The sequence below is a fragment of the Anolis sagrei genome, chromosome 2, assembly GCF_037176765.1.
Source record: "Anolis sagrei isolate rAnoSag1 chromosome 2, rAnoSag1.mat, whole genome shotgun sequence".
NCBI lineage: Eukaryota > Metazoa > Chordata > Lepidosauria > Squamata > Dactyloidae > Anolis > Anolis sagrei.
In genome coordinates, this window is record NC_090022.1 from 300441321 (window position 1) to 300464369 (window position 23049).

At 46.8% G+C, this 23049-nt stretch overlaps 1 protein-coding gene across 1 annotated transcript in view; it reads right to left on the reverse strand.

The window, feature by feature from the left end:
- Positions 1–14311: 14311 nt before the first annotated feature.
- ARID3C (AT-rich interaction domain 3C) overlaps positions 14312–23049 on the reverse strand; it is a 150028-nt gene continuing 141290 nt past the window's right edge. Inside the window, exons 6-8 of the mRNA XM_060761144.2 lie at positions 20726–20995; positions 18258–18347; positions 14312–16416 (exon numbers count right to left, since the gene is read on the reverse strand). Coding sequence (XP_060617127.2) covers positions 16298–16416; positions 18258–18347; positions 20726–20995 — 479 coding nt within the window. The 3' untranslated portion in view covers positions 14312–16297. The remainder of the gene's footprint in view (positions 16417–18257; positions 18348–20725; positions 20996–23049) is intronic.

Sequence of the window (23049 nt, forward strand, 5' to 3'; positions counted from 1 at the left end):
GAAATTGTCCACCCTGAAGTGGAGTGGTCTTATCTATCTCCTCATTAACTGCAGGTGTGAAACTATCTTGCAGACTCAATCCTGGAGAAGGGAGTAAACTTTCCTGCAAACTCGAGCCTGGAATTTTCTCATGAGAACTTAGCCTTTCCCCTGACCCTTCTCAATCAGAGTCTGTAGTAACCTCATCATTGGAAGGCCGATCGGACTCTGTACCCGATTATTTCCATCAGTGCCTCGAGGTCATTACTGGATGGCTGCGTGCCAGCAGGTTGAGGGTGAATCCAGCAAAGACGGAGATCCTATGGCTGGGTCGACCGGGCAGTGGGGATATCCAGCTGCCTACCCTGGATGGCGAGGCACTACGCCCGTCATCATTGGTCAAGAGTCTGGGAGTCCTTTTGGACCCTCTGCTGACGATGGAGGCCCAGGTCTCAGCCGTGAGCAGAACTGCCTTCTTTCACCTGTGGCAAGCTAGATGGCTGGCCCCCTACATATCCAGGGACGACCTAGCTACGGTGATCCAGGCTACGGTCATCTCAAGGCTGGACTACTGTAACGCCCTCTACATTGGCCTCCCTCTGTCGGTGATCCGGAAGCTCAAGCTGGTACAAAATGCAGCTGATCGGCTTCTTGTGGGAATTCCGATGAGATGCCACATCACCCCAATTTTACTACAGCTGCATTGGTTACCAATTGAGCACCAGATCACTTTCAAAGTGATGGTACTCACCTTGAAGGCCTTGCATGGTCTGGGGCTGATGTACCTGAGGGACCGCCTCACCCCCTCCCAACCCCAGAGATCCCTCCGTTCTGAGGACCAAGATTTGTTGAAAATTCCCAGTGTCAAGACCTTGCGTCTAACAGCAACCAGACGCAGAGCCTTCACAGCAGTGGCACCATCACTCTGGAGCACTCTGCCACCCAAAGTCCGTGCCTTGCGGGACTTATCAGCTTTCCACAGGGCATGTGAGACATATCTGTTTTGACAGGTCTTTGATCTTTGATATTGCTGTTTTTAAATTGTTTTAAATTGTTTTTAAATTGTGTTAGATTTTAGCCTGTTCTTGTAAGCCGCTCCGAGCCCCAGGGGAGTGGCCTCATATAAGTTTGAATAATAAATAAATAAATAAATTGTCCAAAGTGTCTCTCTTTTGCACCTCATCTTCATTGACATCCAAGTCTGGCTCAGAAACATTAGAAGGGGGAAACTCTATAACAGATTCGAAGTGAAACACAGGCTGAGACCCAACAAATATAAATACTGTAAATTAAATAAAACCCAGAAAAGATTCATTGCCTCCAAAAGAGAAGCCATTTTCAGCTACTGACTTGAGAGAAGACTGGGAAGGAACTCAAGAAGGGAAGAGGGTGCATCTACGTGTTGAATGTCACCATAGAATCATAGAATCATAGAATCCAAGAGTTGGAAGAGACCTCATGGGCCATCCAGTCCAACCCCATTCTGCCAAGAAGCAGGAATATTGCATTCAAATCACCCCTGACAGATGGCCATCCAGCCTCTGTTTAAAAGCTTCCAAAGAAGGAGCCTCCACCACACTCTGGGGCAGAGAGTTCCACTGCTGAACAGCTCTCACAGTCAGGAAGTTCTGCCTCATGTTCAGATGGAATCTCCTCTCTTGTAGTTTGAAGCCATTGTTCCATTGCGTCCTAGTCTCCAGGGAAGCAGAAAACAAGCTTGCTCCCTCCTCCTCCCTGTGGCTTCCTCTCACATATTTATACATGGCTATCATATCCCCTCTGAGCCTTCTCTTCTTCAGGCTAAACATGCCCAGCTCCTTAAGCCGCTCCTCATAGGGCTTGTTCTCCAGACCTTTGATCATTTTAGTCGCCCTCCTCTGGACACATTCCAGCTTAGAGTCAATATCTCTCTTGAATTGTGGTGCCCAGAATTGGACACAATATTCCAGATGTGGTCTAACCAAAACAGAATAGAGGGGTAGCATTACTTCCCTAGATCTAGACACTATGCTCCTCTTGATGCAGGCCATCACTTTAATTGCCATGGTTTAATGCTGGCAGATGTAGTTTGACAAGGTCTTTAGTCTTCTCAGCCAAAGAGGACTGGAACCTCACTGACTACAAATCCCAGGCTTCCATATCAGTATGCCATAGCAGCTAAAGTGGTGCCAAACTGCGTTATATTTACAGTGTAGGTGCACAGCCAGAGAAATGTTGGCAGAGAGACTTTACTATTATGCTTCTTGCCTCCTTCTTTTCATCTCTAATTCCTGCCTTGGGACAGTTGATTTGTCTTTCACAACACTGCTGTTCAGATTGATTTTTGGAAAATGCATGTTTACTTCCCGGTACGTTGTTTGCAATTGTTCCTATTGTTGCCTTTGAATGGCAGGATTTATTGCTGGTTCATATAACATGTTGTGAATGGCTTTGAGAGCAGAACCGAATGGAAAAGAGATAAACACATAAAGCAGGGGAAAGCCAGCTTGGTTTATGAGGAGTTCGAGCTGAATCCCCATTATCCAAAATGCTTGGTTGCAGAATTGTTTCCGATGTGGCAGAGTTGCAGCAGTTTGGCACCACATCAAACACCGAGGCTCCATGTCATGGAATTCTTGGATTTGTAGTTTTGTATTTACTCTTCTTTGTCAGAGAGCATTAGTGCCAAAGCAAACTACAAATCCCAATACCCTATAAGGTGTCATTGGTAAACCAGGCTTCAGACTCCATGTGTTTTAGACTTATTGTGGATATGTTTTAAATATGAAGCCATTCGCGATGGTTGTATATCTTAGACTTTTTGGTTTTAATGTTTTGAAAACTCAAGCCACAAGGAGAAGCAGGTAAGAAATAAAATTTTTATGTGTTGCTGTTTTTCAGGCTGTCTGGCCATGTTTCAGAAGCATTCTCTCCTGATGTTTCACCCACATCTCAGGCATCCTCAGAGGTTGTGAGGTCTTTTGGAAACTATGAAAATTGGTATTATTTAAGGCTTTCATGGCTAGAATCAAAGGGTTGTTATAAGTTTTTGTAAGTTTTTGGGGTTGTATGGACAATGAGGGATCACCTAAGTAAGTGTCCCCTTCTCCCAGCCTTCTCATAGCCAGCCCCCTAAGCTGTGCTTCATAGGGATTCATGCAACCTTTGTGTTGTCCAGAAAAGGATGACCAAAATGATCAAGGTCTGGAAACCATGAATCCCTCTGAGGAGCAAATTTGGAGAAGAGAAGGCAACGAGAGAACATGGCAAGTATTTGGCAACAGCAGAATATTTCTGTTTGCCACCAAGATATTTACACAAATCTGTGAGTAACAAGGTGCAAGACTTATTGTGGACTCTGCAGGGAATGCTTCAGCTGTACTCCATAAAAAGGAAAATCAGCCTTGCAAATGTTGATTTGTTATCAGCTAATGTTAGCTTTTGATACCCATTTTATATACCTATCTACCTGAGGTCAAGAACTTCTAAGATCAACCAGAAAGGGCTCACAAGTGGGAAAAGGTTTAAGAAGCCCTGATCTACCAACTAGGACCTGGAGCAATGGACTCAAATTGCAGAAAACAATTCCACCTAAACATTAGGAAGAATGCCCTGATGGTCAGAGCTGTTCCAACAGTGGAATATCAAGATTCTCCACTTTGGCAGGAAAAACAAAATGCAAAGATATAAAATGGGGGACAGTGTCTGGCTCGAGAGCAGTACATGTGACAAAGATCTTGGAGTCCTCGTGGACAACAAGTTAAACATGAGCCAACAATGTGATGTGGCGGCAAAAAGAGCCAATGGGATTGTGGCCTGCATCAAGAGGAGCCTAGTGTCTAGATCTAGGGAAGTAATGCTCCCCATGCTCTATTCCGCTTTGGTTAGACCACACCTGGAATATTGTGTCCAATTCTGGGCACCACAAGTCAAGAGAGATATTGACAAGCTGGAATGTGTCCAGAGGAGGGCGAATAAAATGATCAAGGTTCTGGAGAACAAGCCCTATGAGGAGGGGCTTAAGGAGCTGGGCATGTTTAGCCTGAAGAAGAGAAGGCTGAGAGGAGACATGATAGCCATGTATCAATATGTGAGAGGAAGCCACAGGGAGGAGGAGGGAGCAAGCTTGTTTTCTGCTTTACTGGAGACTAGGATGCAAAGGAACAATGGCTTCAAACTACAAGAGAGGAGATTCCATCTGAACATGAGGAAGAACTTCCTGACTGTGAGAGCCATTCAGCAGTGGAACTCTCTGCCCCGGAGTGTGGTGGAGGTTCCTTCTTTGGAAGCTTTACTTTGGAAGTCTATGATTCTATGATTCTATGCTACAACCTGGGAGTCTGTTGGAGTCTCGTTTCCTGGGGGGGGGGGGTTAAGCAGAGGCTGGATGGCCATCTGTCAGGAGGGCTTGGATGGTGTCTTCCTGCATAGTAGGGAGTTGGACTGGATGGCCTTGGGATCCCTTTCAACTCTAGGATTCTTGGATTCCATGTCCTCATTCCCACCAAAATATAAGAACTGTGGGTTGTTGTAGGTTTTTTCGGGCTGTATGGCCATACTCTAGAGGCATTCTCTCCTGACATTTCGCCTGCACTTTGGCAAGCATCCTCAGAGGTAGTGAGGTCACTACCTCTGAGGATGCTTGCCAAAGTGCAGGCGAAACGTCAGGAGAGAATGCCTCTAGACCATGGCCATACAGCCCGAAAAAACCTACAACAACCCAGTGATTCCAGCCATGAAAGCCTTCGACAATATAAGAACTGTTCCTGAGGTTACTTGTCTTGGGCCTATTCGTCACTTGAGGGCTGGAGACGGCATCTTTGCAGCAGTGCCTTTTCTACATTGGCACCGGGTTCTTTGAATTCTTTTTCTGGGGAATTTATAATCTTCTGCATCATTGCGAACCAGCTCAATCCTCTGAGCATATCACCTCATCAATCCTGTGTTTCTATTTCCCATTGCATTTCCATTTGTATTTTGAAGGTGTGTTTGTGCATTTACATTGTGCTTAATATGTTTTGGCAAAAGAAAACCAGGTAGAAGCAGCCCAATAAGTCAGTAAATGAGCATGCCTTCCCTACTATTGTCACCAAACTTTCACTGAACATCCTGCAAGCAGGGCTCAGGCTTCAGAGCTGAGCATCTCTAGCTAAAGGTGCCCAAGAGTACAGCAAAACAGGCCCACATACCCTAAATGTACCAGACCCCATAGTAAAAGTAAAGGTGTCCCTTGACATTAAGTCTAGCTGTGTCCAAATCTGGGGGGTGGTGCTCATCTCCATTTCTAAGTCAAAAAGCCAGCTTTGTCCGTAGACACCCTCAAGGTCATGTTGCTATCTTGACTGCATGGAGCACCGTTACCTTCCCAGTGAAGGAGTACCTATTGATCTACTCCAGTGTTTCTCAACCTGGGGGTCAGGACCCCTGAGGGGGTCATGAGGGAGTGTCAAAGGGGTCGCAAAGACCATCAGAAAACAGTATTTTCTGTTGGCCATGTGGATTCTGTGTGGGAAGTTTGACCCAATTCTGTTGTTGGTTGAGTTCAGAATGCTCTTTGATTGTGAACTATCAATCCCAGCAACTACAACTCCCATATGTCACGGTCTATTTTCTCCAGACTCCACCAGTGTTCACATTTTGGCATATAGAGTATTCGTGCCAAGTTTGGTCCAGATCCATCATTGCATGAATCCACAGTGCTCCTCTGGATATAGGTGAACTACAACTCCCAATCTTAAGGTCAATGCCCACCAAACCCTTCCAGTGTTTTCGGTTGGTCATGGGAGTTCTGTGTGCCAAGTTTGGTTCAAATTCATTGCTGGTGGAGTTCAGAATGCTCTTTGATTATAAGTGAACTATAAATCCCAGCAACTACAACTCCCAAATTACAAATTCAATCCTCCCCCAACCCCACTAGCATCCACATTTGGGAATATTGGGTCAATTTGGTCCAGTGGATGAAAATACATCCTGCATATTGGATATTTACAACTTATAACAGTAGTAAAATGACAGATATCAAGTAGCAATGAAAACAATACTATGGTTGGGGGGTCACCATAAAATGAGTCACTGTATTAAGGGGTCACGGCATTAGGAAGGTTGAGAACCACTGATCTACTCACATTTGCATGTTTTTGAACTGCTAGGTTGGCAGAAGCTAGGGCTAACAGCAGGAGCTCACCCCACTCCCTGGATTCAAACCACCAACCTTTCGGTCAACAAGTTCAGCAGCTCAGTGATTTCACCTGCTGCACAACTGGAGGCTCCAAACACAATAATAATAAAAGTTAAAGGTTTTCCCCTGACATTAAGTCCAGTCGTGTCCAACTCTGGGGGTTGATGCTCATTTCTAAGCCGAAGAACCGGCATTGTCTGTAGACACCTCCAGGGTCATGTGGACAGCATAACTGCATGGAGCACCGTTGCCTTCCCACAGAAGCAGTCCCTATTGATCTACTCACATCTGCATCTTCTAAGCCGAAGAGCCGGCGTTGTCCATAGACACCTCCAGGGTCATGTGGACAACATGACTGGATGGAGTGCCATTACCTTCCCGCAGAAGCAGTCCCTATTGAGCTACTCACATCTGCATCTTCTAAGCCGAAGAGCTGGCGTTGTCCGTAGACACCTCCAGGGTCATGTGAACAACATGACTGCATGGAGCACCATTGCCTTCCCGCAGAAGCAGTCCCTATTGATCTACTCTTATCTGCATCTTCTAAGCCGAAGAGCTGGCGTTGTCCGTAGACACCTCCAGGGTCATGTGGACAGCATGACTGCATGGAGCACCGTTGCCTTCCCGCAGAAGCAGTCCCTATTGATCTACTCACATCTGCATCTTCTAAGTCAAAGAGCCGGCATTGTCCGTAGACACCTCCAGGGTCATCTGGACAGCATGACCGCATGGAGCACTGTTACCTTCCCACTGGAGTGATACCAATTGATCTACTCACATCTGCATGTTTTCAAACTGCTAGGTTGGCAGAAGCGGGTCCTAACAATGGGAGCTCACCCCACTCCCCGGATTCAAACTGCTGACCTTTTGGTCCGCAAGTTCAGCAGCTCAGTGGTTTAACCCACACCACCACCACGGGGCCCCATATAATCTTGGAAATGAAGAAGGGGGTTGAAGACCAAGGCCCCTTCTACACTGGCATATAAACTATGGATTATCTGCTTTGAAGTGGATTATATGGCAGTGTGGACTCCTATAATCCTATTTAAAGCAGATAATGTGGATGATCTGCTTTGATAATCTGGATTATATGGCAGTGTAGAAGGTGCCTCAGTTATCCAAATCCTTTTTGGACATCCAGGGCAATTGTTGGCTACGGGAAACTGGAAGTTGTTGTCCAATTTTCCCAAGAAAATTCTCACAGGAAACCATGAATCCCTCTAAACCAGAAGTGTCTTAGGGCCCGAAAACGTTATCTGAGTGTGGACTCAGATAACCCAGTTCAAAGTAGATATTGTGGGATTTTCTGCTGTGTGGAAGGGCCCTAGGACTCAATGGAACCATGGTTCAAATGACAGGAAAGAATGGAGATTCCACCTGAGGCGTTCAGCAGTGGAACTCTCTGCCTTAGGAGTTTGATGTAAGCTCCTTCCTTGGAGGCTTTCAAACAGAGGCTGGATGGCCATCAGTTGGGAGGGCTTTGATTGTGCTTTCCCTGCTTGGCAGAAAAGGGGCTGGACTGGATGGCCTTTGGGGGTCTCTTCCGACTCTATTGTTCTAGGAATCCGATCTTTTAAAAAGAGATAAACGTATTGTAGACTGTAGTCCAAACTTTAAAGGAGTCAGCCCTAGTGCTGAGCCCTACAATCACTCCAACAGCTTGGGTTTCTTTAAAGCAAGGGTGCCAAATTGTGGCTCCTAGGAAATGGGGAGCACATAGTCCCCCAAATTGCCCCCAAATGAAGAGCATTTCTACCATATTTAGAGGGAGGGAATGGCATTTGAGATCAAAGGGAGGCCTTTCTTAAAAGGAAAGAACTACAAGTCTCCCTCCCTAGGTCCTAAAATGTCCATCCAATGTAATGGAAATGCCCTTATATTAGCGGTTCTCAACCAGGGGGTCGCAACCCCCAGGGGGGTCGCTGGGCCATTTTCCGGGGGTTGCAAAGGCACTTGCCCCCTGCCGAGCTTGGAAGGGGCTGGGCCAAGCGGAAGTTTGATCCAGGTCCATCAACAGTGGAGGTCGGTTTCTCTGGTGTGGGTGAACTACAACTCACAGAAACAAAGGTCAGTTCCTCCCAAAGCCCAGTAATCAAATCTCAGCATATCAGGTATGTGTTCCAAGTTTGGTTCAATTTAATTGTTGGATTTCAGAATGCTCTTTGAGGGCTGGGGAACTAAACATCCCAGAAAGTCCCAAATGCCAAGGTCTATTGTCCCCGGTGGTGCAGTGGGTTAAAGCACTGAGCTGCTGAGCTTGTTGATCGAAAGGTCGCAGGTTCGATTCCGGGGAGCGGCGTGAGCTTCCACTGTCAGCCCTAGCTTCTGCCAACCTAGCAGTTCGAAAACATGCAAATGTGAGTAGATCAATAGGTACCGCTCCAGCAGGAAGGTAACGGCGCTCCATGCAGTCATGCCAGTGGCCACATGACCTTGGAGGTGTCTACGGACAACGCTGGCTCTTCAGCTTAGAAATGGAGATGAGCACCACACCCCAGAGTCAGACATGACTGGACTTAATGTCAGGGGACTACCTACCTATTGTCCCCAAACCTCTCCAGTTTTATCTGTTAACTATTGGAGTACTGCAGGCCAAGTTTGGTTCAATTGCATTGTTGTTGGATTTATTTATTTATTTCGTGTGCTTATACCCCGCCCTTCTCAACCCCCGAGGGGGGACTCAGGGCGGCTTACAAAAGGCACATCTTGGTGCCTACACAAATACAATAACATATAAAACCAGCAATTAAATGGTCAACAATTAAAAACACTTAAAACAATATATCACACAATCGATAGCCAAGCTCAGACACAGCGTTCACCAACTCAGAGTTCATATTTCGTTCCACCATTGTCCAGTTCCTATCCATCGTCACAGTTCCTTATTCATCTGCCAGAGTGCCCAAACGCCTGGTCCCACATCCATGTCTTTAATTTCTTTCTGAATGAAAGGAGGGATGTTGCTGATCTGATCTCCCCGGGGAGTGAATTCCATACGTGAGGGGCCACCACTGAGAAGGCCCTGCTCCTCGTCCCCGCCAATCTCACTTGTGACAGAGGCGGGGTCGAGAGCAGGGCCTCCCCAGAGGATCTCAGACTCCGAGATGGGACGTAAAGGGAGATGCGTTCGGACAGATACTCTGGGCCGGAATCGTATAGGGTTTTGTAGGTCAAAACCAGCACTTTGAACTGTGCTCGGAACTGGATCGGCAGCCAGTGGAGCTGACATAACAGGGGGGTGGTATGCTCCCTGTATGACGCTCCAGTGAGCAGTCTGGCTGCCTCCCGCTGGACTAATTGAAGTTTCCGAACAGTCTTCAAAGGCAACCCCACGTAGAGTGCGTTGCAGTAATCTATCCAGGATGTAACAAGAGCGTGGACCACCGTGGCCAGATTTCAGAATGCTCTTTGATGGCTGGGGATGCCGTTCATCTTCCGGTCCCAATTCAAGGTGCAGGTGCTCACCTACAAAGCCCTAAACGGTTTGGGACCTGCCTACCTGCGTGACCGCATCTCCGTTTACGAACCTGCACGCTCCCTCTGATCATCTGGTGAGGCCCTGCTCTCGATCCCACCTGCGCCGCAGACACGTTTGGTGGGGACGAGGGACAGGGCCTTTTCTGTGGTAACTCCCCGACTCTGGAACTCTCTCTCCAAGGACATCAGACAAGCCCCAACATTGGCTGACTTTAGGAAGAGTCTGAATACCTGGCTGTACCAGTGTGCCTTTCCAGAATAGGAAACTCCTGGCTTCAAGTCCCAAATGCACCTCGCTAGAGATTCAGGATTGTCTGCACATGGCACCTACCTCCAAAGACCTCTACATATTACCTGTCAAGTTCAGCACTTTTTAAATGTTGTCCATTACATTTGGCCCGGCCCTTGGTTTTAATTGCATCACAGTGTCATTGTCTTACTGTTTTGCTTGATGTTTTATTATTTGCTTATGAGTTTTTTGTGTATTGTATGTAGTTGTTGTCGGTGGCCTTGGCCTTTGTAAGCCTCATCGAGTCCTTCGGGAGATTTTGCGGAGTATAAATAAAGATAATAATAATAATAATAATAATAATAATAATAATAATATCCCAGCAACTCCTAAATGCCAAACTCGACCAGTCTTCAGATTTGGGCATATTGAGTATTTATGCTAAGTTCTGTCGAGATCCATAGTTGTTTGGGTTCACAGTGCTCTCCAGATGTAGGTGAACTACATCTCCCGTAAATCACTGTCAATTCACCGCAACCCACTCCAGTATTTTCTATTGGTCATTGGGGTTCTGTGTGCCAAGTTTGTTCTGCAATTCGTGGGGGTCTCAGTGGTCTGTGGAAGTTAGAGCTGCTTTGGTTGAAGGTACTGCAGATCCCATCATCCGTTGTCCATGCTCCCCCAAACATGTTGTTTCTGTGATTAATCACTATGCTTTAATTATGTTCAACTTATAACAATGAAAATATATCCTGCCTATCAGATATTTAGAATCATAGAGTTGGAAGAGACCTCCTGGGCCATCCAGTCCAGCCCCATTCTGCCAAGAAGCAGGAATATTGCATTCAAATCACCCCTGACAGATGGCCACCCAGCCTCTGTTTAAAAGCTTCCAAAGAAGGAGCCTCCACCACACTCTGGGGCAGAGAGTTCCACTGCTGAACAGCTCTCACAGTCAGGAAGCTTTTCCTCATATTAAGATGGAATCCCCTTTCTTGTAGTTTGAAGCCATTGTTGCCTTGCATCCTAGTCTCCAGGGAAGCAGGAAACAAGCTTGCTCCCTCCTCCCTATGACTTCCTCTCACATATTGATCCATGGCTATCAGGTCTCCTCTCAGCCTTCTCTTCTTCAGGCTAAACATGCCCAGCTCTTTAAGCCGCCCCTCATAGGGCTTGTTCTCCAGACCCTTGATCATTTTAGTCACCCTCCTCTGGACACATTCCAGCTTAGAGCTCCTTTCAATTGTGGTGCCCAGAATTGGACACAGTGTGATTCCAGGTGTGGTCTAACCAAGGCGGAATAGAGCATGGGGAGCATGACTTCCCTAGATCTAGACACTATGCTCCTGTTGATGAAGGCCAAAATCCCATTGGCTTTTTTTGCCGCCACATCACATTGTTGGCTCTTGTTTAACTTGTTGTCCACGAGGACTCCAGATCTTTTTCACACTTCCTGCTCTTGAGCCAGGCATTGTCCCCCATTCTGTATCTTTGCATTTCGTTTTTCCTGCCTAAGTGGAGTCTCTTGCATTTGTCCCTGTTGAGCTTCGTTTAGTTAGTTTTAGCCAATCATCTCTCTAATCTCTTAAAATACCCAATACTCCTGTCCTCTGGAATATTGGCTCTCCCTCCCAATTTGGTGTCGTCTGCAAACTTGATGATCATGCCTTCTAAGCCTTCATCTAAGTCATTAATAAAGAACAGGACTGGGCCCAGGACGGAACCCTGTGGCACTCCACTCGTCACTTCTTTCCTGGATGAAGAGGAAGCCTTGGGGAGAATCACCCTCTGGGTTCATCCGCTTAACCAATTACAGATCCACCTCACCATAGTTTTGCCTCGCCCACATTGGACCAGTTTCCTTGCCAGAAGGTCATGGGGGACCTTGTCGAAGGCCTTACTGAAGTCCAGGTACGCCACATCCACAGCATTCCCCGCATCAACCCGAGGATGTAGCATACCTGGATTTCATAAGGCCTTCGACAAGGTCCCTCATGACCTTCTGGCAAACAAACTAGTCCAATGTGGGCTAGACAAAACTATGGTTTACATTACAATTCATAACAGTAGCAAAATTACCGTTATGAAGTAGCAACGAAAATATGGTTGGGGGTCACCACAACATGAGGAACTTTATTTAGGGGTCACAGCATTAGAAAGGTTGAGAATCACTGCCTTATATGGACTTTTGCAAGCATTGTCGTTTTTTTTAAACCACAAAATGGCCTTGGGAACCCAAACTTCTGTCCATAAAACTTCGCAGATTCATGATGCTTCTGCATGCTTCTCAAATGCTGCATCGACTTGGCAACAAGTTCTGGGATAGCAGGTATAGTCAACTGTCCGTATCCATGGATGGCACCCTCCGCAGTTTGGAAACATTCCCAAGAAGGAATTCCAAAGAGCCAACCTTATATCAATATTATAAGGAACACCATGGTTTGAACAATACCCTGGAACCAAATCCCATGTTGGAGCTCAGCCTGTGATTGTGTGTAAGGACCAGGGTGCTTTAGATGTGGGGAGTGATGAAAATGAGTCTGGTCAATGACCAGGAGATTCCTTTTCAAAGTGTAGTTTCCCATGAGAATGTCCCTGAGGGGTGTGGGGGTGATAGTGTGCTCCTTGAAATGCTACCAGAGAGTTCCCATGATTTAGGGCTTGAGAACAGCTCAGCACCTGGCCCAGCTGCAGAAATTAATGAGCAAATAGATAGACAGGACGAGATTAGTCAAAACAGAAAAGCTGAACAGTGGCTTCGATGTTCTGCCAGGTTCAGAGAGAAAAAGATAAGAGACTCTGATGTACCTGAGGGACCGCCTCTCCCCCTACCAACCCCAGAGATCCCTCCGTTCTGAGGACCAAGATTTATTGGAATTCCCAGTGTAAAGATCTTGCGTCTAACAGCAACCAGACGCAGAGCCTTCACAGCAGTGGCACCATCACTCTGGAATACTCTGCCACCTGAAGTCCTTGCCTTGCGGGACCTATCAGCTTTTCGCATGTAAGACATATTTGTTTCGACAGGCCTTTCATCTTTGATATTGTTGTTTTTAAATTGTTTTAAATTGTTTTTACACTGTGTTAGATTTTAGCCTGTTCTTGTAAGCCGCTCCGAGCCCCAGGGGAGTGGCCGCATAGAAGTCTGAACAATAAATAAATAAATAAATAAACTAAAGCAAAACCAATTTCTGAGTGCTTGGGACATAGCTTAACGAGGAGATAAAAGTCCCAAGTACAGGAGATGTAGTCAGATGAAGCATCGTTTGGAATCAAGTCAAGATCTAGTCCTTGTTTCTTGGAAGCTTTGCTTGGAAAGATTCATGCTTAAAGTGCCTTGTTTCATGGTTTTGATTCGTGGATTCTATTATTTTATGTTCATGCCTTAGATTCATGTTCCCTGCTTCCCTGGATTTTATTGGAGAAGTTTTGCCTTTGTTTTTCATGGACTTTGATGGACTATGTATTATCTTGGACTACTTTGTTCTGGCTTATCTTCCTACCTAATTGGATTTACCAATTCCTTTAAAGTGCTTTTTACTTTTCTGCTTTTGAATTATCTTCAATAAAAGGATTGTTTTCCTACTCAACTTTGTGGTGTTTAAAGTCAGAGGGCTTTTTCCTGGTCTGGAGTGCAACACCCCATTGGATATCCAAAGGCCCACCTGTTGTGGTTGAGCTAGTTTCTGACTATGAGGATGATGGGATTCAGATTCCTGTCGGGTTTCAGCTTCCTGGCTCTTTGTCTGTGCCTCAAATCTCTGAGCCTGCTTCCGAGGCTCTCACAGACAGTGCAGTGTCAACCCAGCTGTTTTCACCAAAAAGGAATTTTAATGACGGGAATAGCGAGCAGGTGCCTTCCCACGATGATACCGAAAGTGTAGATAAGGATTTGACCCAAGAAGCTCGCCTTGATCTCCAGGTCAGGCGGAGTTCACGTCTGGCAAGCAGACGGGAGGCTAGCTCGATGCGAGGTCATCGCAATGCTTTTATGATGCTGAGAGCCTAATATTTTGATGTTAGAAAGGTATTTAGGCCTCCTGGAAACTCTATGAAAGCATCAGTTCAATGTAGCTTATTAGCCTGGAAGCTTCATGGAATAATCTTAGCCTGGAAAGCAGTACGCTTGGGATTTCTTGCATTGTGTTTCTTGGGGCAAATGTTTCATTGCTTGTACCTGGGACTCTGGTTTGAACTTTGCCAATAGGATTATGTCTCCTGCTTTTACCTGAAGATCTTTGGAACTGTATTTTTCATTCAATCTTAATCTCTGGGACTTTGCAATGCTTATTCTTTATTTTGACTTGGATTTTTTCCTCAATACACTATAAAACTACAGCTCTTGTGTGGTGGTGTTTAGAAGCAAGCCTACTCTGAGTTGCAACACCACCACACCAGGAATCCCGGGACCAGAAACATTTGTAGTTTGCTTAACTCAGGAAAGAAAAGTCTCTTTTGCCCAAAGTCTCTTTTAAAATGTATTTCCACTTTTATTTGTTTTCCTTTTTATCTCAAGTGACACTTGCATTCATTCCCCTGAGCACCACAATCCAGGTCTGCTGGACTGACTCCAAAACATACAAGGAAAAAGGGAGAGAGAACAAGAGAACGAGAAGGGGACAAAGGCCGGCGGGGAAGCATTACGAACACTGCGAAAGGGAGTTCTAGCACTACCTGCCAAGCACAAGGAAGGAGAAAGACACAAGATACAAAAGAGAGAGACAGACACAAGATGGTCAACCGCTTCCCTCCCAGTCCCTCCAGGAAAACCAAGTGCCCAAACCGGGTCCGATCCTCGGTCCAAGAGCTTAAAACTGTCCGACCGGCTTTAGCACCCAAACCCTGAACCAGGATCTCCAAGTTTGCATGTGGATCTTCCGAAAGGACTGATGCCTTGCGCCACATTCATTTCTGCAGAGAGAGGGGTCTCCAAAAGCTGGATTTGCCAGCAATGCACAGGTTGCTGCCCATCTATGGCCCCCGTGGCAACGGCAGTGCATCCACATCCAACGCAAGAGGCGGCAGGGAAAGAAAAGAGCATTTCTGAGGTCCAGCGCATGATTGTGTTCCAATTGTCGAGGAAGGAGGAGCAGAGGCAGGAATGGAGAGCTGGGGCCTTTCAACGTTAGAACGTTCATCTTTACATTTGTGTTTGGAGTTTCCTCCGGGGCGATATCAACAAAGGAAACCAACCCGCTGTGTCCGTAAAGCGTCCAAACGTTAGCTTTACCTCTGTTTGCTTCCACCCGCAGGTGCCGTTTGGAGAACCCAGCACCCTCACATCCCACCCCACCCATTGGCACGTCATAAAGAACATGAGGTAGATGAAATCAGTCCTTTCTTTGGTACATTTACACTTTTGCACTCGCACAAAAGGGCCCCCCCCAACCCAGACCCCACCCCAAAAACCCAACCATTTGAAAGGAGGTGAACTTCTGGTTGCTGCTCTTCGGAGGCCCACCTGCTTCCCTTCCCAATCCCAATCCCAAGTGTGAAAAGTGCACTGAGGTCATGGATTGTGCGTTTGGTTCCCTGATGGGTCGCCCCCTTCCCATTGTGAGTGTGAGGTATCTGAATTGGGGGGAAGGAGAAGGAGACAGGAGAGGGCAAGGACATGGCAAAGGAGCCATGGCAGTGGGGAACGTACGCTCCGTTTCATGGAAGGAAGGCCGAGAAGCAGCCCACAAAACCTCCCTCTTGCTTTGGTCTAGCATTTCTTTGGTCCCCATGGGTCCATCCTCATAAGATAAGCCCCTTCTCGGTTCTTATCCTCAGCCCCACTCCCAGCATTCAGTGTCCAACATTCATTCTCCCCCAGCTGCTTCTTCTGCCCATTTTATTATCTGTGGAGAAAGTATAGTTTGACTTTGGATACACACAGAGAGAAGCCCCAAACTAGGATTGGTCATTGACATCCAGGAGCAACAGCAGAATCCCAAAGTCTGGGGATTGTAGGTGCCAAAGAAAGGACAGCACAGAGGTAGGAGATAAGGGTGTGCATTGAGGAGGCCGAGGTCCATCCTGGTGCCAAAATGTGTTGTATGAGACAAAGGAGAGGGAAGGGTACACACCTCACCTGTGTACCCAACTGAACAGAAGTGCCCTTGGGTCTTCTTGACGGTCCCAGTTGAGCCCAAATGAAGGGGAAGCTGCAGGAACCAAGGCCCAACCCAGCCTAAGATTGAGACCCCACCTTTTCCTTAAGTGAGATCCAAAGGGCAACCTCAGCCACAAGACGCAAGGAAGGAGAAGCCACTGGAACCTAGGCTAAGATTGAGACCTTCGCCTCCAGACCCACTCCAGTGTTTTTCTCCCTCCACCCAAGGTCCCCTTGAATGCCCCTCATCCTTCTTGGGCTTTGGCTCAGGTGAGCAGGAGGAGTGCTGCCCTGAGGAAGCTGGCCACAGGTCAAGGGGCGCAAGGGTCGGGGGGCTCCTGGTGGCCCCACTGCTGCCTCAGGGTGAGGTGCTGGACGGAGTGTGGCCACGCTGGCTCTGTGGCGTCACGGGGCTGATGTGGCTGTGGGGGCCAGTGGCACTGCTGGGGAGGCAAGACCTTCGGGCAAACAGCACACCTGAAAAGGAAGAAGGAGACCACGGTTACAGTCACGCCATTCTTGGCACATCAACAGGAGTTCAGTGTCTGGACTGAGGGGCGCAATAATGAAAGAGACCCCTGGGGACTATCCAGCCCAACCCCATTCAATCGTACAAGAAAACACCACCAAAGCACTCTTGATGGCCATCTTTACTATGGTTCTGCTGTGGTCGGAGCAGAAGTTGTCTAAATGTGGGTCCCAAAGGATAGCAACAAAAAGGAGTAGAAACCAAACAGTTAATCAAGAATGACTTGGAGAGGTTTAAAAAAGATCAAATTATAGAGTTGGTCAGACCATGACAATGGAAGAATATTTTGCTCTTCCACTCTGACTGTTCTGCTGTCCGCAACAAAAACTAGGTCGAGTGTATGTCCAGCCTGATGGATGGGTCCAGATATAACTTGTGAAAGCCCCATGGTCGTCATGGCGACCATGAAGTCTGAGCCGCTCCTGTTAAAGAGGTCTCTGCATGTATGTTAAAGTCTCCCAGCACAATTAAGCACTGGGAGACCACATCTGCTAGCTCAGGCAGGGAAACTGCTGAGAAGCGGGGTGGGCGGTACACCAGCAGAATCCCCAAACTATCACGGTTCCCCACCCTCAGGTGAACACACTTGAACCCAGAAGATTGCGGTACAGCGCATCTGACCACGGCGATGGACTGCCGAAAGACTACTGCAACCCCTCCTCCCCACCCCCCAGACCTAGTCTGCTGGTGCACCCCGAAGCCAGGTGGGCACATGTAGGTGAGATTTACCCCACCCAGCTCGTCCAACCAGGTCTCGGTAGTGCAAGCCAGATCCGCACCCCCCCCCCCCCATCCAGGATCAAGTCCTGAATGGCAGCAGTCTTTCCATTGATGGACCTGGCGTTTACCAGCAGGACCTTAAGTCCGGGGGGTCTGCCATGGAGTCTACCACATCCCACCTTCTCCAGGGTTGCAAGAACTCTGTTGCGCTTTTCCCTGATGTGTTTGTGACCCGCAAATTTCCTCCCACACAACCTGAATGGTGCCTATCTCCTCCGGAACCCCTTCCTCCCCATAGGAATTGAGTTCAGTGGCTAGTCAACTTTCTAAGGGAGGGGAGCTAGATCGTGAGTTATCTTGGGGGTTATGTGCAGATGTCATAAAGGAAAGGGAGTCATCGAGGGAACTCAGAGGGCTAAAAAGTGGGAATGTCCTTGGGCGGGAGAGTGTGGCCGATTGAGTAGGGACAACTAATACAGATGGAGTTTCGAACTGATACAATTCTCCTTTGTTTGTTTGTTTCTTAGCCATGTAATTGTGAATCCAATGTAGTTGCATAGAATCTGTATGTCTAAATGTTTCTCTGTAATCTGATGTACCCTCTCACACTGGAAATTGCAATAAAAAGAACCTATGCTTTAAAGTTATTGAAAAGTCATTCATCTCATTGACATGGAAACCATCCTTTGCAACTTTACCAATCCCTGCATTCTCCATTTTGTCCCTGACAGCCCTCAGCACTAGAAACCTGCCTCGTTGTCCGTCCCTTTCAATGCAAAGGAGGAGATCTGAGAATGCAAGTTTCTGCGCATGACACCCGCAAGGATGCACAGGCTGGAAGTGCTCCTATATACAGTAGAGAAAGGCCCACCGGTGATGATGCCATGGACCTGTCTCCAGGCCCACGGACATGGCGTCCCCGAGGGTCTCACTGTCGAAGGGCAGAAGAGGTGCGAAGCCCTACTTCATTACGATGGATTTTATAGCGCAAGGCAGCAGAGCGGAGGGCTATAACTTATTGGATTTCCCCTCCTGCAATTACACGAGGCGAGGGGGGCCTTCTGTTTACCTGTGTAGACAACTCCATTTATTTCTATTGACATGTTGATGCTGCTAATGCCGTTGGTGGACAGGTTCAATGCGGCTTCCTGTCTGTCATCTGGAAAGCGGGAGACGGAGGGGAGAGAAGAGAGAGAGAGAAAGACAGGAAGGGATCAGGAAAACAGGGCAAGGAATGCATCTCATCCCCAGGCTGGCACTCACTAAGCTGGGGAGTTGTATCATACTACAGCACTGCACGGATGTGTGAAGCAGAGGATTGCTGTCTGACTCTGAACTGTTTGTCACAAAGCCACCCCAATAAGTTTCACAGTGACCAAAGGGGAGTGTGTGTTACACCAACTCACTGAGGCTTGTGACTAAATGATTTTATTAATACCTTGCTTGGTTGTTGTAGGTTTTTTCGGGCTATATGGCCATGGTCTAGAGGCATTTTCTCTTGACGTTTCGCCTGCAAGCATCCTCAGAAGTAGTGAGGTCATTACCTCTGAGGATACTTGCCATAGATGCAGGTGAAACGTCAGGAAAGAATGCCTCTAGAGCATGGCCATATAGCCCGAAAAAACCTACAACAACCCAGTGATTCCGGCCATGAAAGCCTTCGACAATACAATATCTTCCTTGCTTGCTTCTTTCCTACATGGAACCCAAAGCAGACTTCTGCAAGCACTTTTTTTTTTGAGATCTACAAGGGTTGAATGAAAAGTAATGCCTCCACCTTTGTTACTTGGGTTTGGATGGGAATATTTTAATAAATCAAACGCAGAAATAATCCTTAGAATGTGCTCTTTAACAACCACTATTCACTTTTCCACATAATCACCAGACAATTGGATACATTTCTGCTAATGACGAACAAGTTTTCTGAAGCCATCACAGAAGAAGTCGACACTCTGTTTCCACAACCAGTGTCTCACAGTTCTCTCAACGTCTTCATCAGAAGCATAATGATGTCTCTACAGATATTCTTTCATTATCCGGAATAAATGGAAGTCAGATGGTGCTACGCATAAATCTAGACTGTATGGAAGATGCCTTTTGCTTGTGAAACTCGGTGGTTGCTGTCACAGGACGTCCAACTCTTTGTTTGTCACGCAAGTCAGATGTTCCCACCTCAACACCTTTAAACTTACTCGTCCAATGTCACACAGTACTCACATCAACACAATCACCACAAACAGCTTGCATTCTCTGATGAATCTCCTTTGGGGTGACACCTTCTGCTGCCAAGAATTCAATGACTGCCTGTTGCTTAAGTCGCATTGACTGACCGTCTGTGCAGGGTTCCATACTTCGCACTTTAACAACAAAACTATTCAATGCGAAGGCTTCCCGACAAAATGGAACTGTAGAGGAGAGCCTACTGAACAAGCCAGTACCTACCGCATACCAGTACTGCCACCTGTTGAGGAGTTATGAAGGTGGAGGCATTACTTTTCATTCAACCCTTGTATTACCAGCTATGATCTACCCAGCTTAAAGCAAAGCTGTTGTTCAAGGCTTTCATGGCTGGAGTTATTGCATTGCTATGAGTTTTCTGGGGCTGTGCGGCTATGTTCCAGCAGCATCCTTTCCTTACGTTTTGTCTGCATCTGTGGCTAATAGCATCTTCAGAGGTCTGTTGGAAATGAAGCAAGTGGGGTAGAGATGGAAGAAAGAAGAAGATAAATAGGAAGGGAAAGAAAAAGTATTTTCCGTTGGTCAGGGGAGTTCTGTGTGCAAAGTTTGGTTCAATTCCATCATTGGTGGGGTTCAGAATACTCTTTGATTGTAGGTGAACTATAAATCCCAGCAACTACAACTCCCAAATGACAAAACCATAATTTTTTGAGTGATGGTCACTCACTCTTTGTGTTGTGAGACATTTTCTTGCCAGATTTGGTGTGATTTCGTTCATTGGTTCTTTTGTTTTTAAGGTACTCATTACGCACAGAGCATATATATATATACACACACACACACACACACACACTCTTGCTTCACTACCAACAGAATCTCTGAAGATGCCATTAGCCACAGATGCGGGCGAAACGTCAGGAGAGAATGCTATCAGAACAGGGCCATACAGCCTGAAAAACTCACAGCAACCCAGTGATTCCAGCCATGAAAGCCTTCGACAACACAGTTTAATACACTTTTCCCATGTTTTTATGACAGAAGCAATTAGGGAATGACATTTATAACCCAGGAACAAAAAATGTGTTGCATAGTGTTATACAAAATGTTTGGAACCAGAAAAGTTTCACATTTTGGCTTTCTTTTCTTAGATTTTGGAATATTTGTATATAAATAATGTGATGGAAGTCAGAATTCAGAGTCTTCAGAGTCATAGCCCAATGTTCAAACTAGACACCATGCCAGATCTTTGCCACCGCCCAACTACAAACCCCAGCATTCCCCAGGAGCATGAAAGAGATATCAAAATGGGTGCAATGAATGCAATGTAGACACCTCCTAAACCCTTCCAAGGGGACTCACCGCCACGGTTGTTGATCTTGATGTTGACTGGGAACTGGGAGGCCATGGCCAGGAGGTTCTGCTGGAGGGCGTGCTGCACCAGCCGCTGCTGCTCCTCGGCCACCAGCGCCATCTTCTTCTCTGGCGGCTCCCCCGTCTCCAGCTTCTCTCGCAGCTGCTCCAGCGCAACCGCCTGTGATGCCGCCGCTTGCGCCGCCACCAAGTGGTGCCCGGACAGGGAGACGGGGATGGCCAGGCGACTGGGCACCGCTGCTGAAAGGATGCTGTCCTCTGTGAAAGAAAGATGGAAGGATAGAGGGTAGCCAAGAGACAGAGGAAGGAGATGCCATTATAGGTGTCGCACCTCAGAGTAGAACCACCTTGATTATGACACCAAAGAACACACCAGCAGTAGTCTTTTCTAGTTTTTGTGCAGGTACAGCTGTAGCAGGAGCTCCAATTTTGTTTGCTTTGCATTGAATGTTTGTTGTAGTCCTAAGTTTCAGGGACTTTGCAGATAGGTGGCTTCTTTTGGCTGCAATCATAGGGCAAGCCACCTGTCAATTATAGTTAGGTTCCCTGGTCCCGCCTCCTTTTTGGGTTTTGGAGGGAATAGGAGCCATTTTGGGTTCAGTCCACACAGAGAAGCCTTTCATGCAGGACATAATACCAAGAGCTCCTGTAGAAAGCTTCGTCTTCTATGGCTTGGCCGGGGAGATATACAGCCCACAGCTTGGCCAGAAGATATACAGCCTTACAGCTCCTTCACTGAGGGACTTCAGTCAGCCATCACTGAAACCTGAACTCCCTTTTCCCTGGAAGTCTACAAAGCTCTGTTTGGTAAGGGTCACTCGCGGAAGCCAGAAGCAGTTGGTACCGGGTGCAGGGGCTCCACGCCATCAGAGGCAAAGACAGACTGCCCAGATTAGAAGTTAAGGATTTCCCCATTAGTTACAGTTTATGAAGATAGTGCCTGTTCCCTGTGGACAAGATTGAGAGGAGCTAATAGACTGTTAAGAAAGCCTTAAAGTACCTGTTTGTTTTCATTAATAAAGAACTTTGTTGAACCTTTACGCAATCTAAAGACTCTGTTTTAAGGAAATCCAAAGGCCTTTAATCTGAGGCAGCCCCGGCGTCCCGTTGGGCACACAGAATTTATGTCCTGTCTACAGTCTTATGCACAGGCCCAGCGTGCAACAGCATAGTTTTATTAAAAGAAAAGATAAGTTTTAAAAGCAAAAGTATAGTTTAAAAGATCAATCCAAGGTAACATAGGCAAACAAGATCCATGAAGACACAGGCAAGGCAAAGTCCCATGAGAACATGACAAAGTCCTGAAACATGAGAATGAAAGCTACAAGATAAATCCAAAGTCTCTTGGTTGAAGCGGGAAGTTGCTCTGACACTGAGGCACATTTAAACAGCCTGTTTAATACTCTTGGGCCAACATGAAGGCGTTCCTATGGCCTCGGGCCTATCTCTCTCGCCTCCCGGTGATCCTGACACTCCTTCGCACTTTCAATAGAGCGATCAGCTCTATCTAAACCACCTGTTGGGGTTCAGCCTAAGTGTGAACCTGAACCTGATTCTCTGATTGTATTTCCTGATGCCAATGTAGATGTCAATGTGAATTCTGAGGCCAATTTAGATGATGATGGTTTGAGTAGTGAAAATCCTACAGCCTTGGAAAGTGAAAGTCAGAATTCCCATGAGAGCATGCATTCCGAGCCGAGCGGAGACGTTTCACTCCCTTTTCCTCCCAGTCTTAGTTCGCCAGAGAATCTGACACCTGGTCTCCCTAATGAGGATAGGCGGGGGCAGATTTGGCAGAACCGGGGTGAAGCACAAAGTTTACGTAGGTCAACCAGATTGAGAGAAATGCAAACAAAATCTTCAGGCGTGTCTCGCAATAGATTTCTGGGCCTTAAGTATGCCTGGCCTAAATGCAGCTTCAGACCAGGCATCGTTCCAGATTCATGTGCAAGCTTTTCCAGGTCTCCTGATTCAAGTGGCCTTGTTCCTCGGAGGTTTTCTAGTTGTTCCAAGTACAGTTAATGGATTGCTAACAGGTTCCAGGATTCAGCAGTTTTGCTGTGGATTTCATGATCTTGTTTGTGGACATTTCTTGTTCCTGATTTTTACTGTGACTTTTTACCTTTGCATATTTCTTCTATTTTGTATTCATCTTTCATCAATAAAAAAGGATTGTTTTCCTGAAGTCAAGTGTGGTGGATTGTTGTCTGAGGGTCCAGTTTCCTGCTCTGGGTTGCAACACCACCGGCCCCATCAAGGTCAAATCCTTTGTTAGCTGGCTGAGATCACCTGGGAAGGAATCCCACTGGAGC